Below are 26,693 nucleotides of genomic sequence, written 5' to 3'. Positions count from 1 at the left end.
TACAGAAAAGTTGGGAGTTTCACCAGAATAATTATTTTTCTGAACCATTTGAGAGTAATTGCTGATATGATGTCCCATTATTTCCAAATACTTTAGTATGTATTTTCTACAAACAAGAACATTCTCCTACATAACTATCGTACAACAATCAAAATTAGGAAATTAACCTTGAAATGTCACTACTGCCTAATTCTCAGACCTGTTCAAGTTTATTCTGTTGACCCAATAATGAACTTTATTATTATTATTTTTTTATTGAAGTATAGTTGATTTACAATGTTGTGTTAGTTGCAGGTGTACAGCAAAGTGAGTCAGTTATACTTACATGTATTTATATCTATAGTTTTTCAGATTCTTTTCCATCATAGCTTGTTACAAAATATTGATTATACCTCCCTATGCTATTCAGTAGGTCCTTGCTGTTTATCTATTGTATATATAGTAGTGTGTATCTGTTAATCCCAAACTCCTAATTTATCCCTCCCCCTACTTCCCCTTTGGTAACCATAAGTTTGTTTTCTGTGAGTCTATTTCTGTTTTGTAGATAAGTTCATTTGTATCACTTTATTTATTTATTTATTTTAAAAGATTTATTTAATATTTATTTGTTTATTTTTGGCTGCACTGAGTCTTAGTTGCAGCACGCAGGATCTTCGTTGTAGCATGTGGACTTCTTAGTTGTGGCATGCATGCGGGATCTAGTTCCCTGACCAGGGATCGAACTGGGCCTCCTGCATTGGGAGTGGGGAGTCTTAACTGCTGGACCACCAGGGTAGTCTCTGTATCACTTTTTTTAGATTCTACATATAAGTGATATCATATGGTATTTGTCTTTCTATGTCTGACTTACTTATTATGAAAATCTCTAGGTCCATGAATGTTGCTGCAAATGGCATTATTTCATTTCTTTTTTATGGCTGAGTGATATTCCATTGTATATATGTACCACATCTTCTTTAATCCATTCATATGTCCATGAACTCTTAGGTTACTTTCATGTCTTGGCCATTGTAAATAGTGCTGCTATGAACGTTGGGGTACATGTATCTTTTCAAATTAAAGTTTTCATCTTTTCCAAATATATGCCCAGGAGTGGGATTGCTGGATCATATAATAACTCTATATTTAGTTTTTTGAAGAACCTCCAGACTTTTCCGTAGTGGCTGCACCAATTTACATTCCCACTAACAGTGTAGGAGGGTTCCCTTTTCTCCACACCCTCTCCAGCATTTAGACCCAATAATAAATTTTATAGCAAAGTATCCAGGTCATGATCATATGCAGCATTTAGCTGTCATGGTTCGTCAGCCTCCTTCTGTCTGGAACAGTTTCTCAGTCTTCCAGTGTTTTTCATGACCTTGACACTTTCAAAGATAACAGTCCAGTTATTTTGTAGACCATTCTTCAATTGGGTTTGTCTAATGTTTCCTCATGATTAGATTAAGGTTGTCATTTTGTTTAACTTTTTGTTTTATATTGGAGTAGAGCTGATTAACAATGTTGTGATAGTTTCAGGTGCACAGCATAGGGACTCAGCCATCTATATACACGTATCAATTCTTCCCCAAACTCCCCTCCCATTCAGGCTGCCACATAACATTGAGCAGAATTTTCTGTGCTATACAGTAAGTCCTTGTTGGTTATCCATTTTAAATATAGCGGTGGTTACATGTTGATCCCAAACTCTGCAACTATTCATTCCCCCTACCCTTCCCCCTGGTAACCATAAGTTCGTTCTCTAAGTCTATGAGGTTATCATTTTTGGGTAGTGATTTTATCCTATAATTTCTGTTTGTGTCATTACTGATGTTGTTTAGTTTGATCCCTTGATTTAAGTGATATATTTGAGGCTTAATCTGTATTTTGTGGGGTGGTACTTGGAAACTAGCTAGACATCCTGTTCTGCATCAAACTTTCTATATGTATATTATATGTGTGTGTATTCCCATGGTTTTCTGTTTTATTTAATAGATTTGTTATATTAATTAAACAGAGAGGCCATTAGACTGAGGCGGATCTAATGCTGTGGCAGCCTATGTAAGCAAACCAGAATCTAAGCCCGTAAATGCCTCAAGATTATGAAATCAAAACCTAAGAACAACCAATCACAAATAGCCAACGAGGTTCGAAGCTAGAGCCAATCAATAATTTCCTTATGTTACTTCTGCTTCTTCTCTATAAACTTTTTTCCCTAGTGGAGTGCCCTTAACCACTTTTAGTTTGGCGTTGCCCAATTTCAAATGGATTTTTGTTCAGATAAACTCTTAAAATTTTAATGTGCCTTTTATCTTTTAACAATCTTTTATCTTTTCACAATCCTTTATTACAATTGCTCATTTTGACGCTCAAATTGTCCCAGACGTGGCCAGTGGGGACCCCCTTCACACTGGCAGCTATGACCTGACATGTTGCCATTATTCTTGAAGCACATTCTGGCTTTCCGGCACTAGGAGATGTTTCAGCCTCATCTTGTTCTTTCTCATGCCAGGCAGTTTAACTGATATCGGGGGTATTGCTGCTCCCAGGCTTTCAATGGACAGAACTTGTGTATATGCATATACACATACATCCATTTACGTTACATCTACATTTCTATCTATCATCATCTCTCTATCTAATGAAAACTATAAGTTTACACCAATACTTCCAAGGCCAATCCAACACTATAGAGTTCACTTTAGCCTTTTTCTCTTTTCTTGTGATACCCTAGCCTGCCAGTGAGAAACATGACTCACATTATTCTTAATATATTTACTTAACTGATCAGTCCACATGTAAATAGGCAATTTCCCATCTCTGTTCCCACCTCTGTGCAGATGCCCTCCCCAAGCCACTTGCAATCTGATACCCCATACTGAACAACCACCCTGCCTACCTGCCCAGCTCTCCTTGATTGGATTCCGACACCTCATGCTAGGTGACCCCCCCCCCCACCCCTGCTGAACACGTTCTTCACCCTGCTTGGGCTCTGAAGTACAAATTTTGGCCAACATCCTGCCCTCAACCCTAGCTGTACAGATGTTGTGCCCCACCTGATGGTTTCAGGATGGAATTGTTTGGGAACAGAAAGGGAAAGGGCAGTGAAGGAGGAAGGGAAGAGAATAAGGGGAGAAAAGGAGGAAGGAGAAGAAGAAAGGGGAAAACAACATCTATGTTTAAGTAAATCACAAGTAAGCCGATTGTTTCTGTTAAGATGATAGTTGACATAAGAACAGAAAACTCTAAGAAGCCACTTCAAAATGGAGTGCTTTCTGACTGAGATAGAATATAACAACATTGTTCGTTTCTGGTCATTACAAGTAATACCAAAATCCAGGTATTAGAGATGGCCACCCAACTTTCACAGGATTATAAACTTTTTCGATGATCTTTTCATATTTTTTTTATAAATGTATGTATGTATGTATTTATTTTTGGCTGTGTTGGGTCTTCGTTGCTGTGTGCGGGCTTCTCACTAGAGTGGCTTCTCTTTGTTGCGGAGCATAGGCTCTAGGCACACAGGCTTCAGTAGTTGTGGCTCTCGGGCTCTAGAGCCCAGGCTCAGTAGTTGTGGCGCATGGGCTTAGTTGCTCCGTGGCATGTGGGATCTTCCCAGACCAGGGATCGAGCACATGTCCCCTGCATTGGCAGGCGGATTCTTTTTTTTTTTTTTTTTTTGCGGTACGCGGGCCTCTCACCGCTGTGGCCTCTCCCGTCGCGGAGCACAGGCTCCGGACGCGCAGGCTCAGCGGCCATGGCTCACAGGCGCAGCCGCTCCGCGGCATGTGGGATCTTCCCGGACCGGGGCACGAACCCGCGTCCCCTGCATTGGCAGGCGGACTCTCAACCACTGCGCCACCAGGGAAGCCCGGCAGGCGGATTCTTAACCACTGAGCCACCAGGGAAGTCCCTCTTTTCATGTTTTGTACATCCCATTATTCTTCCTATTTGAGATAGAGTAATTCAACACAGTTAATATTTACTCATCTGCTAAACTTTAAAAGGAACTTGGGGAAGCATTCTTGGTGTCAGAAATGTTTAGCACCTTTCTGAACGTTTCACTCCAATTCTTCCCTATGCCCTGATTAAATCAGGTATAATTCCTTTAGAATGGATTCAAAATGTTGTCTAGCCCGTCTTGTTAAATGTCAGCCCTTTATCTCCCTTCTAATCATAGGGCTATTATTCTCTAGAACATTTCCTTAAAAGATCTATGTCAGTCTTTTCAACAAACTGCAGGGAGAGTGCTCTCACACTAACATTGTAAATGATAAGAAAGCATATTTAAACAGTTATGCTATCAATCACTACTGCTAAATGGTGTCAGCTCTCCAAGAAAACATGTAAAAACAATATACGACGTCCCTAAGCATAAAGCCAACTACAACTACACAGGACAAAAATTGCCACAAATTGTCATCAAGATGTTCCTTAAAGCTTGAACAATAATTTTATTACCAAAATCAGAGTGAAGATAAAAAATTTCTAAAAATTTAAGCTAGTTTTTAAAATTAAAAAAATTAATATGTGGGGCTTCCCTGGTGGCGCAGAGAGTTGAGAGTCCGCCTGCCGAGGCAGGGGACACGGGTTCGTGCCCCGGTCTGGGAAGATCCCACATGCCGCGGAGTGGCTGGGCCCGTGAGCCATGGCCACTGAGCCTGCGCGTCCGGAGCCTGTGCTCTGCGGCGGGATAGGCCACAACAGTGAGAAGCCTGCGTACCGCAAAAAATAAATAAATAAAAAATTAATGTGTGGCTAAGGTTTTAAAACAAAAACTTCATCTAGTTGCATTTCCCAGAGATAACTATTGTTAACAGTTGAGACAGTCTTTAGAATTCCATTTGTAACTGGTAAGAAATAGGACTATATCTTTTGTCTATTTTTAAACATATCTAAATAAGATTCCTTTCTTAGATGAAGAAAGTGTGTTGGATGTCAATGTGCTTCACTTTCATTTTTAGGACAGAATTTCAAAATGACTGCAAAAACATCCTATCATAACAGAACTTGGAAATGATGATTTAGGGACATATGAATTATCCGTCTTGAACATCTTGTGTATTTTTTAAAATTCTCCAGAAAGGCCACATCTTTTTTCATTTCCTATTGTGTGTATCTCTAATATTATTGCTGAAGCCGCATTGTAAAACAGTGAAAAGTTTGAACACAGATAAAGAAGGAAACCCCTGTACTTTTAGGGTCACTGTGTTGTGATGTGCACAGAGTAGGTGTATTTTGGAAGACTCTTGTACTCTCCCGTTGTCTCCTGCATCTTGGAGTGAAATCTCTACTCTACACCAAATCAACACAGGCTTGGGACTCAATAACTCAGTCACAAACAAAGAAAGAAAACAACTCTTATTTAAAGCATATGGTAGCTAGCACATTGCTTCTCAAACTTTAACATGCACATGGATCACTCAGGGGTCTTGTTAAAATGCAGATTATGATTCACTGTCTTGCTTTACTTCTCTTCTTGCCTGTGTTTGCATTCCTCTTTATAAAGTGTGAGCACTTTAATCTTTGTCCAGGCTCTGCTTTCTAGAAGTCCTGGGCTAAGATCCTTTTCATTTTCCTAAAATCTCCTCCCTTCAGTTTCTGATTTTCTGTGGTCTGCTACTAGAACTTGTGGCCCATGGTCTTGTTCTAACTTATGGACTCAGTACTCACCCCCATTTTAGACTTCTCTCTGGACCTAGACCTTCAGTTCTGGGGTATCTCCACAGCTAACCCATCCAAGCCTACCCCACCTGGCCCTCTCTGTGGTGAAAGTAAGGTAGCAATATACAGGTGGAAAGATCCTTGCATGAGGTAGCAGAACTTTGCTATTCAAAGTGACAGCTGTGGACCACCAGCATTGGCATCACCTGGGAGCCTGTTAAAATGTATACCCCAGCCTGCTGAATCAGAATCTTCAGTTTAACAAGATCCTCAGGTGATCTGTGTGCTCATTAAAGTTTGAGAATCCCAACTTGGGGTGCTTTTAGCAGAAATAACTGAGAATCCAATCCAAACTGGCTTACATAATAAAGGAAATTTGTTGGCTCATGTAATTAAAAAGTCTGCTGATAGAATGAGTTTCAAGTGTGATCTGATCCAAAGGTTCTTAAGTTATCAGAGATCTGGAATTAACTTTTTGCTCATCTGGGTTTTTTCCCCCAAGCCTACTCCTTTAACATTATTTCATTTTATGTTAATAACAACAATACAAAAATATAGGGCAATGTGCCCTAATGTGTTCAAAACCTATTATGATCGGAGCACTCTGGTGGAAGTTACCAAAATTCTGAAATGATAGGCCTTTAAAATTGAGAGCCTTGGCCTCAAGTAAAATAAAAGTCTGACTCAATTTTGTTTAAACAGCAGGGAAGTTTTTTATCGCTAATATCAAAAAGGCCAGAGGTAGGGCTGGCTTCAAGAATGACAGGCCACAGCCCCCTTTCTCTGCAGTTCTCTGGGCTCTGCCCACTTCCATCTGTTGACTCCCTCTTCAGACTGGTAGCAGGTTTGGTGAAGTTCCAGGAATCATATCCAGGCCTTGAAATATATAAAGGCTGAAAAGGACCTTCTTTTCCCATGTCTCCTTTTTTTAGGAATAGAGAAATCTTTCCCAGAAATACCGTAGTAGAGGTTTCCTTACAACCCATTGTCCAGAATTGGACTTCATGCCATGATAGAGGCCTCTAGCATCGGTTCTCCCCACTTTTTTTAGTAATATTATCCCGATTTTTATCTGGGCATATGACTAGTCATTTAAAAGACTCCTTGTAAATTATTTCCTTGTAAATTTAAGTAAAAATGTTATGTAGAACCTGTGGGAAGTATTCTTAAAAGGAAGGCAGCATCCTCTTTTATCTCCCTTCTTCCATTTTGACTTTTGTAATGCAGACAAGATGGCTGAAGCTTTCACAGTCACCTTAGACCATGAGGACAAGGATACACCCAAAGAGCTGATAGAAGAAAAAGCTGGAAGAAGCCTGGATGCCTGATTTCAGAGACGTGCCCTCACAAGCACTGGACTACCTACCTCCAGATAGGTGAGAAAATAAGACCTGTGTGTTCAATTCATTGTTAATTTGGGTTTTCAATAACTTCTGGTGCGCCTAATCCTGACTGATGCACATGCCCATTCCCAGTCAGTCACTGGCAAGACGAAATGTTAACACCTGACTGGGGGCAAATGGATGGGGGGGTGTCATAATGATCACCACCTTAGATATTTACTTAAAAACATATTAACTATATCTGCTAGAAATAGATTACTGTAGGGAAGCAGCATTCTTAATACCTACATAAGACGTCACCTCATTGTAAGTGCTTTAGCATCTTAGTTACAAAACTTCAATTATTATTTCCTAGAAAGTTCAGAGGAACCTTACTCATGCATTATTTAGAGTCTAATGGGTTTTCTGGTAACCTCTATTAATTTTAAGGAAAACATTCTCAGCTGTGCTTTCAAAGGATTAGCCTCCAAAATGCAAGGTTTGGTTTTTAGTTGATTCACTTCTACTTAATTTCAACCACGAGTTTATTAACAAAAATGTTCTTTTAGCATATTTATTGCTCCACTGAATGCCAATTTCAAACCTAGTATTGATTTCGTTAGTCCTTTCCTTAGATTCCTTGTAGTTTTAGAATTTTGGACTAGATTTGTTAAATAGGCCATTTTCTAACTCCTTCAGAATCCACTTGTATTGTTTCTCTCTTCCAGACGTTCTTTCTGGTTAGGAGAACAGAGTGGAACTCTTCATTTTAACGTCTCTATTAGATTAACTATTTTCATTTACAAATGATTCATTCAACCCACATTTCCAATTCCTTTAGTTTCCTTCAACTCTAAAACTCAAGATGAAATTACAAAGAACTTAGACTATTTTGAGGAAACCATGTGATTCAAGTTCTGTGATTTCTCACTGCCGTCACAGAATTCTACTCGAGTCGGGGTGTGGTATTTGGATAACTCGGAATCCTCAGGCTGTAAGGTAATTTGAGTCTTCTAAGTCAGTTCACTGGACATAATCAACACAAACACCAATAGCAGGAGACCTGTGTTCTGATCCCAACATCGTGGTTTACTAGCTTTGCTACTTTAGACCAGACATTCATTTCACCATTTTGAGCCTGTGCCCTCATCTCTAAAATAAAGGTCTTGATTATAAAATCTTTAGGTCTCCAACTCTATGCTATGCTATGATTTTAAGGAAGATGATGGTTAATTCTTAAAATCCCCAAGAAATAGAAATATTCCTATTCTATTCAAAAGCCAGTTCCAGGCTTCCCTGGTGGCGCAGTGGTTGAGAGTCCGCCTGCCGATGCAGGGTACACGGGTTCGTGCCCCAGTCCGGGAAGATCCCACATGCCGTGGAGCGGCTGGGCCCGTGAGCCATGGCCGCTGAGCGTGCGCGTCCAGAGCCTGTGCTCCGCAACGGGATAGGCCACAACAGTGAGAGGCCCGCGTACCGGGAAAAAAAAAAAAAAAAAAAAAAGCCAGTTCCAGTGCTTAATGATTCTGAGGCAGCTTTCTTTTCTTTTCCCTTTTTTTTTTAGGCAAATATTTAAAGTGTATAATGTGATGATTTGATATAAATATACATGGTGAAATGATTACCACAGTCAAGTTAACACATCCATCAATGAAGCAGCTTTTTAACTAAAGAAGATAGGACAGTTTCCAGTTCTGCCTTCTTTAGAGTTCAAGGATAATCCATCAGCATTCTTTTTCTGTTAATCTTTCACAAATTGTAAACCAGTAAGTCACCATTCACGAGTCTTTTCCTTAGCGAATTATCTCCAAAGCTCAGCCATTCATATACTACCTTCATGGCTTTGGCCATGTCTCTCTGGTATCTTAGTTATTATTTCTCACCTTCTCTATGTTCTTTTTTACTTAAATTTATTTTGAAGGGAATTTTTATATAATCACTGCTTGATGAAGTCTATAAAATCAGTTTTACTTGATAAAAATAGAGGTTAACTGAGAAAAAAATCGACAGAAACTTAATTTTTAAAATAGGAAAGTGAAGATGTTTCTATATGACAAAGGCAACCAGCTCCATTTGGTATGCAACATTCGTTGTCGTATCTCCCCATTATTTCAGTGGTCACCCTTCTTTGCACTAGCAATATCAGCAGCCTCAGTAAGCATTTCTGTTAAAGCTTCATGCACTTTACAGGTAGGATGACTTTCCTACGAATGTGGTGGTGAGTAGTGGAGAGCTACCTGAAATCATCCACCACCGCAGCCGGAGAAACGTGTCAGTAGGGCGAAATCAAGAGTTTCTTTTACCTTTATTTAGAGAAGTTTTCAAATCTTAGTGAGCCTAAGAATCACCTGAGGCTCTGACTGAAATGCACATTTCTGTGCCTTGCCCAGGTCTAGACTAGAGCCTAGGAGTCTGCACTGTAAAACAGAGGGTAGTTTTCAGACCCTCACTTTGTGAGACATGTGACAAAGCACCCCTTAGTCCATTACTGACTCACTCTTAAGTAACAGTGGAGCACCTTCTGGCTGCTCTGTTAGCCGCTGCAGAGGGGTGTGCAAGACTCAAGATTCAATTCACGGCTCCATGCAGTATTTGATTGTCAAATGAGGTGTACTAGCAACGTCTGTCTAGAAGTTCAGGGTTAGGAAGGTCGCTAGGGGCTGAAGCTGTGAGAAAGCTTTGTGGATCCAGATTGGAAGGGTCTGGTGATTTTTTTCGGAGGCAAGTGGGTGGAATCAGAGGGTTCTGGAATCAGGCCAACCTGGAGCCGAAGGTCTAGGTGAAAAGGCTGGAAGGGTCAGGTAAAGTATAGGCACTTTATCCTGCAGTCAGCTGTTACTCAAAGTCTTCTGCACGGGGCCATGAGGACAGCTTTGTTTTAGGGACAGTAATAACTTGGCATTGATGTTCAGGATGGATTGGATCTGCAGTGCTAAAGGTGCAGCAAGCAATACTGATGGTACACTCTCTAATGAAAAGAAACCTGAGTGGCAAGATTAAGAAAACACTGGACTTATTTATAGGTATGGGGATGAGACGGTGCCCCACACCACAGGTGCCCCTGGAAGGAGAGCACTTTTAAAAGAGTAAGTGCAGAGGAAATCTTCAACAATTCAGCTTCGTTGCAGCCAGTGTAGGGAGCCCCGTAAATAGGCAGAAGACCTGTTTGTGTTGAGCTGATTGACCCCTTCCAGTGTCTCCGAACCTCTGTTAAAATAGAATCATCTCACATACACCTCGCTGCTACTTTCTACTTAAGTACTACTAATAAAATACCACCACCCTGAAATTGGGCTGAATAGGCCCAAGCCACTGCCTGCTTCTGCCCCGGTGATGACCTTGAACCTTCTCAGGTGACCCAGCTAGTAATACCTCTCTCTAGCCAACTGGTTTCTAAAGTTTGCTGCACAGTGGACTCACCTGGGGATTAAAAAACAAACAAACAAAAAAACCCCAAAACGCCTAGCACGCACATGTCATATGCAGCATAGTTTGGAAACCATTGGTCCAGCAACATCTCCACGCCTCTTTAAAAAACAAATACTCCCTCCCTCTCTGTCCTCCGCCGCGAGGGTGCAAGTCGAGGGCTCGCGGCCCGGCTGGGTCTGGTCCCCGCGCCCTCGTCGCTCCCCCTCCCCCCATCCCCCCGCCGGCCCAGCGTGCGCAGCTCGAGGCTCACGTGCGCGGCGCGGGCCGGGCCGGGAGGAGGCGGTGCTGGGGCTTCTCCCGCTCGGCCGCGGCGGAACCGAAAGCGGCGGGCGGGGGAGAGGAAGGAGGGGCGGGCGCGGGGTGCGGTGGCGCGCGGAGGGCCGGGAATGCCCGCGGCGCAGGGCTCCAGAGCTGCCCGGTGGCCGCGTCCGGGCAATGGCCCTCCGTCTGGTCTCCGACTTCGATCTCGGGAAGGACGTGCTCCCGTGGCTGCGGGCACAGCGGGCGGCGTTAGTGGCCGCTGGGGCCGGAGGCGGAGGCCCAGGTGCTGTAGGCGTGCGTCGGGGAGGGGTGGGGCGTGTATGTGGGGGGGTTAGGCAGGGGCAGCGGAGGCGGGGGAGTCGGAGTCCTTCATACCTAGGTGGTTCCCGGGCTGGGCCGGGGTGGTTGGTGGGCACCGCCAGCCGCGCAGCCTGTGCCCCCTGCTAGCCTGTGAAGGTTGGTGCTGAAGGGGTGACCTTCCCCTCTTCGGAGTCTGGGCTTTGCCACCCTCATCCGGGGACACTGGCTGAAGGGCGGAGGGACAGCCCCCGGGGCAGGGTGGGCAAGGTCTCGGTGGCGGAGTTGCACTGCTTGTTGTTTTAGACATCTTTATTGGAGTATAATTGCCGTACAATGGTGTGTTAGTTTCTGCTGTATAACAAAGTGAATCAGCTCTACGTGTACATATATACCAATATCCCCTCGCACCCTCCCTATCCCACCCCTCTAGGTGGTCACTGCTTCTTCTAGCGAGTCCTCCAGCTTCTGGCTTAAGGGTTGCGCACAGTAAGTCACTTTCAGTAGAAAGGCTGGGTACCTTGGCATCATCTCATCAGAGCAGGGCGTGGAGGAGCAGCTGCCCAGACTCTGCAACTCCTCCGGCACAAGGCTGCAGGGGGTGGGGGAGGGTCGTTCTCTATGCTTTATTCATAGCTCACCTGCCTAAAAAGATTCATCACCTGGGTAGGGGTTCCACCAAGACTGGAGGCTCCTGGAAGTTCTCGCGTTATGAGAAAGAAAAGATGAATCATGGCCGCCAGGAAAACCACCGTATAAATACTTAACAGCTGAACGGTTTGTCCCCACTTTTGTGAGACGTGTTTCTGGGTGAACAGTATCCGTGATTTAGGGGACATGCCACTTCGGATGTGAAGTGCGAGAGGGTAGGGGTCTGCTTTCAGGCTGTGAGCAATGAACTGAGAGCCCACTGTTTTCCAAAGCATCAAGCCCGTCACCACCAACCCAGAGACCACCTGTGCTGGCCAGCAAGAGGCGTGAGACCAAGTGATCCTCGGGTGTCCTGCCCAACTTCCTCAGGGTGAATTGGAATACATTCTGGGCAGTTGAGCCTTTGATTTTCATCTGTCTCAAAAATCCTTTGTTTTGATTTTGATAAGAGAGTGGAAAGTCACTTTCGAGCCTTCCCAGCATTGATCAACCAAAACTTTAAAGAAGGGGAACTCTGTGATTTCCCAGGTTGTTTTTCAAGAAGAAACGTTTGCTGCAAGTAATGTTGCATCTTCAGGGCTTAGGTTCAGGTTCAAAGAAACGATACCCTGGATCCCAGTTGTGCACAGGAGCTAGCCACTTCAGTGTGTTTACCTCTTTTTTTCCCCATCTGGTTTTCCTTAAACACTTAGACTTGCTGGAGGGCATTTTTTGGAGAGGTCCATCAAATTACCCATATCTACAACTCCTTTCCCCTTATCACTGGAGAAAATTTTCTGTCCTATGGCTTTAGCAGAATATTTGTAGGGTTCCTTGTCTTGGCATGTTAGTTGTTGGTTCCAAACAGGGAGTCATGTTTGTGTAGCTCAAGGCTCCAGTTTGACTAGTGAGTTTGACAAACGACTAGTGTCATTATTAGTAAAGCTTCACTTTGGGGGATTTTTTAAAAGTCTCCTGAATGTCTAAAGAGCTTTTGAAGATTTATGGTTTCTACCACAAAGTGGTCCTTCCTCTGGACCTCCACCTTATAGAGCTAAGTGGCAAGTGTCTGAAAATGAGAAGTTAGATGAAGTGTGAAATGCCACAGTCTTATGTTTCAGTAATGTGTGTTGTGATTGAAAAGCTGTGTGTGAGCCAGTTAGATTTTGGCTTCCTTGTGTCTTTCACACATCTGTGAAGACATATAAACTTGTGTGTTGACATTTCACCAAACAGCAGATACCTCTGGGTCCTCAGAAACTAAACTTACTAGAAATACCAGATTTTTCTGATATTGGTAGTATTTTGCTCCTGCAGAGCACCTTGGCAAGATATTAGCCCTATTATACTAAAAGAAATTGTTATTTCTGAAAATCACCAGTGGGTGGTAGCTCAAAAAAACCACAAGTTAATTATTCTGCTGCTGTAATTTGTAGCACTGGCAGGGGAATGTGGGATTCTATTTTATTTCTAGCACAGCTATTACTCCACACATTTGTGCAAATTATTTTCCTTTCAAAGTCTCGGCTTTTCAAATGTAAATTATGAATAATTATACCATTGTAAAGTCTCCTCTCTGCACACTTGCTCTCTAAATTTGAAGCCTTAATATTTTTACATCAACAAATACAATTGAAGATTTCTTAGGGGTGTTAAGTAGTACTCCTGATGTATGACATATTTCTGGCAAAATAGCCACAGAGCTGGGCTAAGTCAGCCAGGACAGAAATTCAGTGCATATATGATAGCATTTTAGTCAAAAAGGGGTAAAGAAGTAAGGAGACCAGATTTGGTTACTGCATGTGTTTCTTGTTCTAGGTTGAACTTTGGGAAAATTATTTCTCCTGAAATAAAGGAAGAAAATATTTGTTCTTTAAAAATTAAAACAGTTATACAAAAGAATATTTTTAACACATCTAAGCTATAAATAATTTAAAAAAAAGCAAAACTGTGTACCCACCTTAAAAATAGAATAATATCAAGAATTTTGTAGGCTCTTTGCCTCCCTGTTTGATCCTGTTGCTCTCCGTATCCCTCATCTGTAAGTTGTTACCTACAACCACTTAAACATTTATATTTTAACATTTCTTTGATCCTATTTGTAGTTTTAACCCATATGTATATCTCCTTAAGCAAAATATCATTTCATTTTGCTTGTTTGTGAACTTTAAGTAAATGAAAGAACACTATATGTATTCTTTTCATTTTTTTTCTTCTCAGTAGTGTAAGATTTATCCATGTTGACTGCTGTAGGTCGTTAATTTTCACTGCTGTATAGTATTCCATTTGTGTGACTATACAACACTATGGTGGACATGGAGATGCAGTGCTTAGATCTTCCTATCAAGAAAGGGCTTGTCCCAGGTGCTGTAAGTGTGGGCAGCAGATAGCCCTCAGCTGTCAGCGCCTTCAGGGATGGCCTCGGCAGAGGGTTGCGTCACCCAACTTTATGCCCCTTTAGTTTAGGTATGGCCTCCTTTAATGAGAGGGTGAGGTGGGGTATAAAGGCCTGGGCATTTTGACTCACATGGGACAACTCTGACAATTCATTTCAGTTCTAGAGCTTCCCCAATGGAGGACCCTACGGTCACCTGAGGCCACTGGGCCTTCATTGTAACTTGACTTCTTCCCTAGCCTGGTCCTGCTCCCTTCTCCTTCCTGCTACAGGTGTTAATCCCACTTTAGTAAGCACTCCCTAGTAAATACCCTGCATACGAAACTGTCTCAGGATGTTTCCTAGGAAACCCAACTTACTTATCTTTATCCCAACAGTGACGTTTGGGAGGTTTCTGGGGTTTGCTGTTACAGTCTATGCTTTTACTAACCTGGTGCGTACTTTACATGTTTCTCTAGGATGGATGTCTGACTTTAGAGTTGCTGAGTCACAGGCTATGAACGTCTTCACTTTTCCTGGGTAGTGCCAAATTGTTTTCTAAAGTACTTGTACTTATTAACTACCCCATTTGTGGTATAGAAATGTTTTTGGTACTCTGTATCTTCACAAGCTCTTGATTTTTCCAGATTTTAAATTTCTTGTCAAACTGGTGAGTCTAAACGTTACTTCATTGTGGTTTGAGGTTGAACATCTCTCTATATTTACTGGCTATTTGAGTTTCCCCTTCTATGAGATGTTGGTTCATCCTTTTGTCTATTTGTCTATTGTGGCTTTTTTTAATATTAATTTTAAGGCATTCTTCATTGTGGATTCTAGTCCCTTGTTCATCATATATGTTGCAGATATCTTCCCTCAATCTCTTGGTTTTTTCAGTTTGTGATTACCTTTGATAAACAAGAGTTCTTGATTATAATGTAGTCTAATTTATGAGTCTTTTCCTTTACGGTTTGTGGTTTTTGGATATTTTAAAGAAATTTAGAAGTCATGAAGACATTTTTATGTTAACTTCTAAAAGCTTTAAAGCTTTTTTCTTTGAATTTTGTTATCTTTTTATCCATCTAGAATTTATTTTTGTAATATGATGTAGGAATCAAATAGGGGGACACCAGAACCTTCAAAAGTAGCCCTGATATTTGCTATTTTTAAGCTGGGTGGTGGTTACATGATTTGGTTTTGTTATTTATGGCTTACAGGTGTTAATATATTCTTTTGTAAATTGCATTGTTTTTCTGTGTTAATAGCTAGTAGTTCTAGTGTCACTAACCAAATAGCCCTACCTTTTCTCACTGACAGCAAAACCACTTCCTTCACACATCAAGTTTCCATATGTGTGTGAGTCTTCTTTTCTGGGCTTTTAATTTTGTTCCATTGGCCAATGTTAGACGAAGACATCTTAGTCACTATCTTTCTGTTAAGTCTTGATAACTGGTAGAGTAAGTCTTCTCACATCAGTCATCTTCAGGATCATCTTGGCTATTCTATGCTCCTTGTTCTTACATATATATTTTGGAATCAGCCAGTTAGATTTCACCAAAATCTGTTGGATTTTTGATTTGAGTTGCATTGAATCTGTGGATCAGCTTGGGGAGAATTGGCATCTTTACAATATTAAATCTTCCCAACTATGAATAAAGTATAGCTTGTTGTGTATTTAGAGCTCCTTTATGATTCTTAAGAAGTCTTAGAATTTTCTCCATGAAGGTTTTTGCCAGATTTATTCCTGGGTTGTTATTATTTTTTGTTGCTCTCATAAATAGCACATTTAAAAACATTATAGGTTCTAACTATTACTGGTATGTAGCAATATAATAGATTTTATATATTAATTTTTCTGTCTAATGCTTAATCCCCTCTTGGAATGTATCATATCTTCAGGAAATAAGAAAAAGTCTCCGGTATGTAAATTTTCTAAGGTTTAAATGTCACGTATATTTAAGACCAGAAATAATGTAGGTTTTCTTGCCTATATCTCCTTGCCTGCTTCAATTAGTATTAGATTGATGAATTTATTAGAATTTATTAATGTTCCAGATTGATTAATCTTTCAAATACTGTAGTTATTCACTTTTTCCAGGGAAGTGATATATTTTACCAGTTATCTCACTCAAGAGTAATGCTTTTATTGTTGCCTCCTAGATACCCCCAGACAGATTTGGGGGCCAGAGGATTGGCTCAGTCACATTGTTTTTGTTTATTGTTTTACTCTTCTCTCGCCACTGTCCTTCCTTTTCACTTTTCCTTCCCCTACCTTCCTAGTCTCCTTTTCTAATTCTTTTCTCTCTTTATTGCTTATCACCCCATCCTTGATTTTTCTCATTTTATTCAGAATATGAAATATAAATCATATAATAATGTTTACTTCATACATTTAGAAATTATAATATCTGGTCCTGGTGAGCAGGAGATTTTATGTGAATTATTTACAGAATAGAAATGTCATAGGATAATTATATCTTAGCACTCCTTGATCTCTGTTTTAGGAACTAGTTCAAATTTTTGTATAGGGCTGTGAGACTCCCTCCACCCCCATAGTCATTGGAAAGAAAAGAAATACTTTTATTTGATTTTTGTCTCATAGCAGTTGGAAACCAAATTTACATATTTGACAGACATCTTCTTTTAAAGTGAAATCACTCGTGTTTGGCAAAGAATACATTGAAGTGGACGAGACTTATCTGGCAAACCAGCTTTTTTTTTTTTTTTTTTTTTTTACAAATTTACCCTAAAGTTTATTTGAAAAGATAAAAGGATGAGAATAGCCATGAAAGGAGAGTGATCACAGAGGACTTGACCACCAAATGTTAAAAAGCATTATAAAGCTGTAATCAAAGCAATGTGGCATTGACTTAATAATATGTAGACGGGTCAATGGAACAAGAATAAATAGTTCAGAAATATACATAGGGGTTTACTACATTATAAGCGTGGCATTTCAGAAAAAACAATTCAATAAATGGCATTTGAACAACTGGGTAACCATTTGTAAACAAAGTATAATGACAAATGTTATCTCATACTGTATACGTATGAGTATAAATACATAAATAAATTTTAGTTGGATCAAATATATAATTAAAAAAATAAAAACACAAAAATTGTAGAAAAAAATATACCAAGCATTTATATAATCTCAGGGTAGGAAAGACAATTCTGTGCATGACATCAAAGATAGAAACTATAAATGAAAATATTTATAGGGTTTTTTTTGAATTTTATTTTATTTTTTTAATACAGCAGGTTCTTATTATCTGTTTTATACATATTAGTGTATACATGTCAATCCCCATCTCCCAGTTCATCCCACCACCAGCTCCCCACCCCCACTGCTGCTTTCCCCCCTTGGTGTCCATACGTTTGTTCTCTACATCTGTGTCTCTATTTCTGCCTTGTGAACTGGTTCATCTGTACCATTTTTCTAGATTCCACATATATGCGTTAATACATATTTGGTTTTTTTCTTTCTGACTTACTTCACTCTCTATGACAGCCTCTAGGTCCATCCATATCTCTACGAATGACCCAGTTCTGTTCCTTTTTATGGCTGAGTAATAGTCCATTGTATATATGTACCACATCTTCTTTTTTTTTAAAATAAATTTATTTATTTTATTTATTTTATGGCTGTGTTGGGTCTTTGTTGCTGTGCGCGGGCTTCTCATTGTCGTGGCTTCTCTTGTTGTGGAGCACGGGCTTTAGGCGCGCAGGCTTCAGTAGTTGTGGCACTTAGGCTCAGTAGTTGTGACTTGTGGGCTCTAGAGCGCAGGCTCAGTAGTTGTGGCACACAGGCTTAGTTGCTCCGCAGCATGTGGGATCTTCCCGGACCAGGGCTCGAACTCGTGTCCCCTGCATTGGCAGGCAGACTCCCAACCACTGCGCCACTAGGGAAGCCCTGTACCACATCTTCTTTATCCATTCATCTGTCAATGGGCATTTAGGTTGCTTCCATGACCTGGCTCTTGTAAATAGGGCTTCAGTGGACACTGGGGTGGCAAACCAGCTTTAATTTTACATGAGCTGTGACTCACCAACACCTTTAATATCTAGGTACTCTCCGTTTTTTTAGTAGGTTTACTTATGCAAGTATTTATCAGAATGCTACATTTTTCCTTCATGAACTCTGATTTCACTGAACTGTAAAATTAAACCACATTTCCTCATTTGAAATTGCTAAACTTCCTCTTCTGGACTTTCCAGAGTTGAACTAGTGGGAGAAGAGTCAGAATGAATAAGCAAAGAGGTTATTGAATAAGTCTTTTAAAAGGGTGTGTCTAAAACATGAGCAACTAATCCGGGGAGGAAGGGCCAATGGGTTTATAGTGTGTGGTGAGACCCTGGTCTCTGGCTTACCAACATTGCTAAATTTATCGAATGCAAATATCCTTCAGATGAGAACCATGTACTTAACTGCAGGATTATTTAAGACTGCAATTCTTACTCCCTAACAGACCCATGAAGGCATTATTTTTATTATGTCTTTCTACTCTGGTTACATTATAAGCAGGTCCTAGTTATGCTATCTAATGAATATTGTTTAATGTATATTATTTATAAATATGTAGTTCACTGGTTCTCAGCCCTGGCTGCACATTAGAATAACAAGGGAGACTTAAAAATACAGACACCAGGGAGTAGGGCCCTCACCAGCTCAAAAAAATTAGGATATTTGGGACAGGGCTTGGACATCCATGTTCTTTTAAAATCTCCCCTGATGATTCTAACACAACACAAGCATTGAGAACCATTGATTTAATGGAATAAGCATATATCATGTGTTGTAATCTGCACTTGTTGGAGAATTTTTTTCTCTTAATATTTTAGTGATTTGGAAATAGATGTGCTTTTGCAAGGAAATTGGATTTTCTTAGCAAGATTCTTGTAAAGAAGTTTCTTAGTTGAAACCTTTTAAGTGTACTTTTGAGAAGGTCTCTTCCAGCATCCTTATAATCTTGAAAGAAAAAAAAAATGCTTCTCAAAATATTGACACATTGCATTCCAGGAGTTTTGAGTCATGTGCAGGATGAAAAGAAACTCACTGAAATCCTCTTTAGATGTCTGCAAAATCCACCTTAAAGGATTTTTCAGTAATTATCCGTTTTCCCATTGTGAGTATGATACTGTGATGATACTTAACTAAGGAAACTTAGTTCATTCTGTTTACCTTTTCCTAGGCTTGAAATTAGTCTGTGCCACTTTTTCAATATATGGTATTGGCCAAATATCTTAACTTCATTGAAACTCAGTTGTTTTACCCATACAATGGGCCTGTAGTACCTTATACAGTATGATTGAGATAGCAATGAGAACTCTGTAAATTATGAAGTGCTGTTCAGCAGTAAGCTAATTGAATCATACTATTATCCTAAGAGACCAAGTGATTATTCTTATTTTTTTTAATATTGAGAATAATGTGTCTGATACCTCAATATACATTGAAAAGTGTATATACCCATATATAAGCAACACTTACCCCCTTCTTTGCCCTGCCCCCTGAAGAGCCAGGCAGCTTCTTCTTGTGAGGAGTTGGCAAGAGAGATCTCAGGATGATTCCTAAGTTCTCACTGAACCATCTCTAAAGGTTTTCCACTCCCAGCTCCAGTGCAGGGGTTGAGCTCACCAATTATCCTGATTTTGTGTCTTGATTTTTCCTTTTTAATCAGGAATACAAACTGAAATTTGCTCTGATTTATAGGATATTTTGCATATGTTTTGTCTGAATATTGGAATTTGTCATAATCAACATAATATTTTAACATCTAATAACACTATTCTTGTGTGGGGAAAATGAGTCAAGTTGAAGCAATTTAATTTTGAGGAAATTGGGGATATATACTTTTCTTCCCCATTAATGATGATAATTATCAATGCTGTTTCTAACCAGTGTTTAAATCCTTTAACTGTAGAAATCGGAGGAATATCCAAAAATTTTAGAAGAAAAATGATGGTCCATTAACTTACAAGTTAAATGTTTTGTGTAAAAAATCTTTATATCCTTTGTCAAATATGGCCTTCATACAGAAAAGTACACAAATCACAAGTGCAACTCAGTTAATTTTCACAAAGTGAGGCACACCCATGGAACTGGCACTCAGAGCCGGAAGGAGAAAATTAATAGAACCCCAAAGGTCCCCTTCATACTCCTTTCCAGCAATCACTCATCTAGCGCAATAGATTCTTTTTGCCAGATTTTGAAACTTGTGTGTAAATTAAATCATACAGTTTGTACCTTTTTTGGGAGGGGTGAGTATGTGGGCTTCTTGTACTCATTTATGGTGTATGTTATAGCAAGTTAATTCATTTTTATTGTTGTATAATACTCCATTGTTTGAATATACCACAATTTATTCATTCTTTGCTTGATGGATATTTTGGGTTTCCAGTTTTGACTATTATGAACCATAGTGCTATATTTATTTATTTATTTATTTTTGGCTGCTTTGGGTCTTTGTTGCCATGTGCAGGCTTTCTGTAGTTGCAGCAAGCGGGGGCTACTCTTCTTTGCGGTGTGTGGGCTTCTCACTGTGGTGGCTTCTCTTGTTGTGGAGCACATGCTTTAGGCATGCGGGCTTCAGTAGTTGTGGCACGCGGGCTCAGTAGTTTTGGCTCACGAGCTCTAGAACGCAGGCTCAGTAGTTGTGGCGCATGGGCTTAGTTGCTCCACAGCATGTGGGATCTTCCCGGACCAGGGCTTGAACCCGTGTCCCCTACATTGGCAGGCGGATTCTTAACCATTGCGCCACCAGGGAAGTCTCTGAACCATAGTGCTATAGATGTCATATGTGTTATTTGCCACAATATGTGTATACTTCTTATGAGATATATGTACAAGGGCAATTTTTGAGCCATATATATTCAGCTTCAGTAGATTCTGCTGGTTTTTTCCAATGTGTACACTTCCATTAGCAAGGCTCCCTTGAGGTACTTCCTAATCACTGCTCCTTTCCTCTTCCCTAAAGGTCATTACTAGTCTGATCTCTAATAAAATAGATTAGCTTTGCTTGTTTTTAAACTCTATGTAATGGTATGATCAGTATTCTTTTGTATTTGGCTTTTCACTAATATTGTATTTGTTAGATATGTTTGTAAACATCTACTAAGTATTAACTTGCTATTATTGTTTCAGGTGTTTTAGAAAACAATTATGAGAGCTTACGTGTACTAAATGTTGAAAGAAATGGAAATATTATTTATACCTATAAGGTATGCCTATATTCTTTTTTTAAATTGTGGTAAAATATACATAACATAAAATTTACCATTTTAACCATTTCTTTTTTTACAGAGTTTTATGCTGTATCTTACTGAGGGGTAGTGAATAAGACCTATTGGTATTTAATCTTTAATATATGACATTTTTTATTTTGTGAGATTGAGTAGGGTAATTGAAATTCAGTCTTATGAAATATTTTCTCTTTTTTAAATAAAAAACTACACAGTGTCTGACACAGTGCTCAAATGTTTTGAATAGATGAACAGTTTCATTTTCTACAGGAAAAATGCCAAGTAAGAGATGTTTAAACCTAATTAATGTTAAATTTTTATCTTTGAGAAAATATTAAATATTATTACTATACATCATCTTTTCAAACTTATATATGCTCAGACTTTTGAGGTATTAATATTTGACAGTGTGTTTTCAATATTAATTGTTCTAAGGAAAGAAAATTTAACTTTACAGATAACTTTACCGTAGTAGTGAAAAGTGGAAGAATGATAACAGTGGTCAGTTTGCTTTGCACAGTTGTATTACTGTACTTTTTTTTTTTTGCTTAAAAAAAGTTATTTTAAGCATCCATGAGGATGCTGCGTTAAAGGAGTTGTACGATTCAAAAAGTTTTACTTATAAGAATATCAGGGACTTGTTCTGGCCACTTTCAGTGACCGTCATATATATTCTCTTACAGAAATAAATGGAAGTACAAAAAGATTCGCTCCTTCACCATGCTCAGTCCTAGGAGACAGGGTCCCCCAGACTCACTGAGCTGTACATTCTTATTGCCTTTCACTCTTTGATCCATATGACCAGCAGAAACAGGTTCAGTCCCTCTCTGACATGCACAGCAGGCTACCTTTAGAGTGCTTGTTGCTAATACTGGTTGAATTATTGCAGGTTTCTTTTAAAACTAGTAACTTCCTAAACAATGACATTTAATAAACATCTAGTTAATTTTTTCTTTTCAGGATGATAAGGGAAATGTCTTCTTTGGATTGTATGATTACCAGACCAAACAAAATGAGGTAAAAATCACCATAGATTATAGTTACTTATTGGTTACTTTCCTGCTATTCAAGTTTTCCCTTCTTTCTAGATACAACTTCTTATTTCATTTTATTTTCTAAAAATTTAGTTTATATTTCTTTGCTTCCTTCTCTTCTCCCTTTACCATTATCTTAAAAAAAAAAAAAATGTGTAAGGAGTCCTGGAACAAAATGTCACCTGGTCTCTTAGTCCTTTGAGATTTAAGCCAAGTTGGCGCAAACCAATTATCCAATGTTCTGTAGGAATGTAGGAAGTCCAACGCCTTCCCCGGATTTGTGTGCTCCCAGAAGCTTAGGATCTCATAATGACCTCTGGCTCTGACTTCTGATTCTGCGTAACCTTCACTGTTCTTGCTTTTCATTACTTCTCAAAGATCCAGGTTTAGAACCAGCCTCCTTTTCTTAATCTTTCCTCCAACTACTCACGTAAGACATTGCTTAACGTGACAGGCTTGTCTAATTCTTGGGGCAAATGGGAGGGAGTCACTTTGTGCCTACATAAAAACAATTTACCAGTATTGAGGGACTCAGAAGTCTATAAATGTACACTGGCACAGAAGGCGCTCCAGAACACATTATTACATGAAAACAGCAAGTTGCCAGAATAATACATTCCGTTTATGTTTAAAAAACTTGCAAGACAAATATGTACGTGCATAAATATATATTAAAAACTCATTTTGAATGATCTGGAAGGCTACGGAGCAAATTACAGACATGTTTCCTTTTCAGAGGAAATTGGAATTGGGTGAATGTAATGGAGAACGTAGACTTTTTATTTGGTAGTGTTCGCATGTCTTAAATGCTGAGACTCTCCTTGTGTGTTATTTATTAATTAAAAGGATAAAACACTGAAAACTTAAGTGTATACATTCATGACTCTTCTTACTTATAAATAAGAATCCCTCAGTTAGAGCAAGAGTCAAAGGAAACCAAAATTTCTCACATGAATTCAGAGCCTTCTTATTAACTCAGAGTTCCCTTTTCCTGACTTTTCAACATTTTCTATCAACTTCTGGCCACTGGATTCTAGTATGTTCTCAGTGGTTCTTTAGTCTGCAGGTACTAATTACCTTCGTAATAGTTCTGCAGTCACTGTTTCTCTTAGCCTGCTCTCTCCTGAAGTCTAAGGCTCTATCTTTCCTTATCCTCTAAGTGTATTTTAAGAGACTTTACTTAATATAACTGTGATTGGCTCCAGTTCCTCAATCTGCACCTCACATCCTCCTTCTGCATGACCATTTTAGTTTTCTTTACTATTCCAGGAAATGGAATCTTGCAACAATCAAACAGCAAGAAAATAAAAATAAAGATTAAATAAAAAAGAAGACTGCTTTGCCAGTATTCTAAATACAGAGTCCTTTAGGGGATGCACTTGTGACAGTCTGTTAGACATAGTTAATGATGTCATAGTCATGTAAATTGATTAGTTACTTGCCTCAATAATCATAATAGCTAACACTTGAGTACTTATTATGTGTGGCAGACATTGTAGTAAGTACTTTCACATGGATTATCTAACTCACCACTTCTAAGGATCTCCTGAGATAGGTTGTATTATGATTTCAGTTTTACTGATGGGAGGATAGAGAGGTTGAATAACTCATCTAAAGTCACACAGCTAGCAAGTGGCAGAGTTAGGATTTGAACCTGGGTCTAGCTTGGCTCCAAGTTCTATGCTCTTAACCACTATACTATATTGTCTCATGGTTAAGTTTCAGTGCCAAAGATGGCCTACAATAGCAAACTTTTTTCTTAAAAAATAATCTGAAACTTCTCAGTATGGATGAACTGGTTCACTGGTGGTTCTTTAATAAAATGCTTTACCACAATGATACTTGCTAGAGAGCTGAATGGGAATTGCATTCATGAAATTGTTGTTTAACATGAAACTCCACATTAAAAAATACTTCTGTTTTAATAGCATCTCTATACATTTGAGAAAGACTTGCAAGTTGTCAGTTGCTCAGTCAACAGGGAGAGAACTTTGCTGGGTAAGTTGAACTCTTTCATTGCTACAATTCAAGAACTAAACTACATTTTTTTAGTTTCAAAGTATTGAATTTTTGCAATATTTGATCATTCTATAACAATGGTTTTCTGGGAGAAGATGCACTTGGGAGATTAGATTTGAAATAAAGAATCTGTAGAGTGTATCTACAAAAAAGAATACTTTGTATTTCACCTTAATCATCCACTGACAGCTTTGAGCCCTCACTTATTTTGGGTATAAAATGGTAAACTGTTAAAGCCGCTGTATGGATCATTTGCTACTGGATTATTTTTTTCTTTTTCCATTAGCTGCAAGTTTAGTTCAAGCTGCTAAAGAGGGAAGAAGGAATGAGCTTCAACCAGGTAATGAAATTACAGTTTTTAGTACTTATCGAGAGATGAAGATTTATTGAACTACTGTCAAATTGCAAGCATTTTTACAAATAGCTTTATCTCAGAATAAAAAGGCAAAGGTCATGTCAAGCATGAAAAAGAGGTTTCTTTACATTTTTTCCAAGTAAACAAGAAAGTACAGAAAATAATATAACAGTGAATAACAGAAATATTAAAAAGGCAATTAGCATCTGCAGACTGAACATGGAGAACACACTAGAAACCCTACAGGCAGAAGCTGGTACAAAAGGTTGGGAAGACGTTAGTATTGCTTGGAGAATGCCATTTTATCCTGATATCTGGTGAACTTCTAACCAGCACATATTGCATTATGAATAGTCCACGAATTCTAAATAAAAATCAGTTCTACTCATTTGCCGAGGCCCACTGCACAGTTGATTACTTATATGATTCCCACCCTCACTTCCTTTTAACATTTCTTATCATCCATCTGTTCAGAACTCAACAAATATGGAGTGCCTGCAGTGGGTCAGGCTCAATGCACAGCGCTGGGGATACAATGGATGCAAGAGAGGAGTGGCGATTGCCCACACGGCGAGCTATAGGGTCTAGTGGTAGGCGGGGTGCCCCATGAGATATGTGTCCCGTCTCAGAAGTTAGGCAATAAGCCTAGTGGGACCAGCTTTTCAATTTATCAAGAGAAGTATGGACTATTATGTAAAATTTTAATTTTTAAATGTTGGCCCAGATATATATTTTTTAAATAAATAAACTTATTTATTTATTTATTTATTTATTTTTGGCTGCGTTAGGTCTTTGTTGCTATGCATGGGCTTTCTGTAGTTGCGGCAAGCGGGGGCTACTCTTTGTTGCGGTGCATGGGCTTCTCACTGAGGTGGCTTCTCTTGTTGCGGAGCACAGGCTCTAGCCTTGTGGGCGCCAGAGCGCAGGCTCAGTAGTTGTGGCACACGGGCTTAGTTGCTCCGTGGCATGTGGGATCTTCCCGGACCAGGGCTCGAACGCGTGTCCCTTGCATTGACAGGTGGATTGTTAACCACTGTGCCACCAGGGAAGTACCAGCCCAGATATTTAAAAAAAAGTTCTCTTCAGGCAATGATAACCACCTATGGCTGGATCCAGCCTGTGGACTACCATTTTTCAACCTCTGGTCAGGTAGATCGCATGTCAGTCTCTTTCTATTCCTATCCTGCAGTGGTTTCCGTCTCTTCTGTTTCTTTGGCACTTAAGCTCCTTCTTTTGTTAGCAGAGTTCCCACTCGGATGTATTTTCCTGCAGTTATGTGTGATGGAAAACCCTTTATAAATACTTTCCAGTGAGGCTTATGAGGCAGTCCTGGGCTCCCACAGAACCAGCTTAGAGTGTCAAGGGAACCAGAGCTGAGTCTGGATGGGACCTTCTCAGGGACCTCAGCAGAACAGTTTATGAGAGACGTTGGCGGGCAGAAGGCTTTCCCTGAAATCTCATCATTGTTTTACTCATCCTAACGTTCCCTCCTGCCATGTTATACTGAGAACCTCCGCAGTCCTCTTCCCTCTTCTTGTCATGTCTTCCTCTGTTTTTTTTTTTTTTTTTTTTGGCTGTGTTGGGTCTTCGTTGTTGCATGCGGGCTTTCTCTAGTTGTGGCGAGCAGGGGCTACTATTCGTTGTAGGGCGCGGGCTTCTCATTGCAGTGGCTTGTCTTTGTTGCGGAGCCCGGGCTCTAGGCTCACAGGCTTCAGTAGTTGTGGCTCTCGGGCTCAAGAGCGCAGGCTCAGTAGTTGTGGCGCACGGGCTTAGTTGCTCCGTGGCACGTGGGATCTTCCCAGACCAGGGCTCGGACCCATGTCCCTTGCATTGGCAGGCGAATTCTTAAGCACTGTGTCACCAGAGAAGTACCTCATGTCCTCCTCTTAGCATCCTCTGCTCCTCTTAGAATTAGGTGCAATGCTTAATTCAGAGATGATGGAAATGGACTAGCTGAAGCAAGATAGGTTCTAAAATATTGGTGTTCTGACTCCTAAAACAAGGGAATGGATGTGAGCCTGATCTCCTGGGCTAATAGCTGCTTGTGTTCATCCCAATTATGAGGGTAGGCATCTGTACAGAACCTTGGATTA

General features: G+C 39.8%; 1 protein-coding gene across 4 annotated transcripts in view; it reads left to right on the top strand.

Annotated features, from left to right (window-relative positions):
* Window positions 1-6,962: 6,962 nt before the first annotated feature.
* Window positions 6,963-26,693, top strand: part of GSAP (gamma-secretase activating protein) — a 91,639-nt gene continuing 71,908 nt past the window's right edge. For 2 of the 4 annotated variants that reach the window (XM_067746006.1, XM_067746004.1), the window contains exons 1-5: window positions 10,724-10,935; window positions 21,095-21,171; window positions 22,153-22,209; window positions 24,155-24,224; window positions 24,532-24,585. In XM_067746006.1, the coding sequence (XP_067602107.1) occupies window positions 10,827-10,935; window positions 21,095-21,171; window positions 22,153-22,209; window positions 24,155-24,224; window positions 24,532-24,585 (367 nt within the window). In that variant the 5' untranslated portion in view covers window positions 10,724-10,826. Of the gene's footprint in view, window positions 7,017-10,710; window positions 10,936-21,094; window positions 21,172-22,152; window positions 22,210-24,154; window positions 24,225-24,531; window positions 24,586-26,693 lie in introns of those variants that run through there. The other 2 variants (XM_067746007.1, XM_067746005.1) reach the window with 2 other exon arrangements.

This window comes from Pseudorca crassidens, chromosome 8 (assembly GCF_039906515.1).
Source record: "Pseudorca crassidens isolate mPseCra1 chromosome 8, mPseCra1.hap1, whole genome shotgun sequence".
Classification (NCBI taxonomy): domain Eukaryota; kingdom Metazoa; phylum Chordata; class Mammalia; order Artiodactyla; family Delphinidae; genus Pseudorca; species Pseudorca crassidens.
The sequence above is the reverse complement of the archived record's forward strand: the minus strand, read 5'-3'. Positions and strand labels throughout refer to the sequence as shown.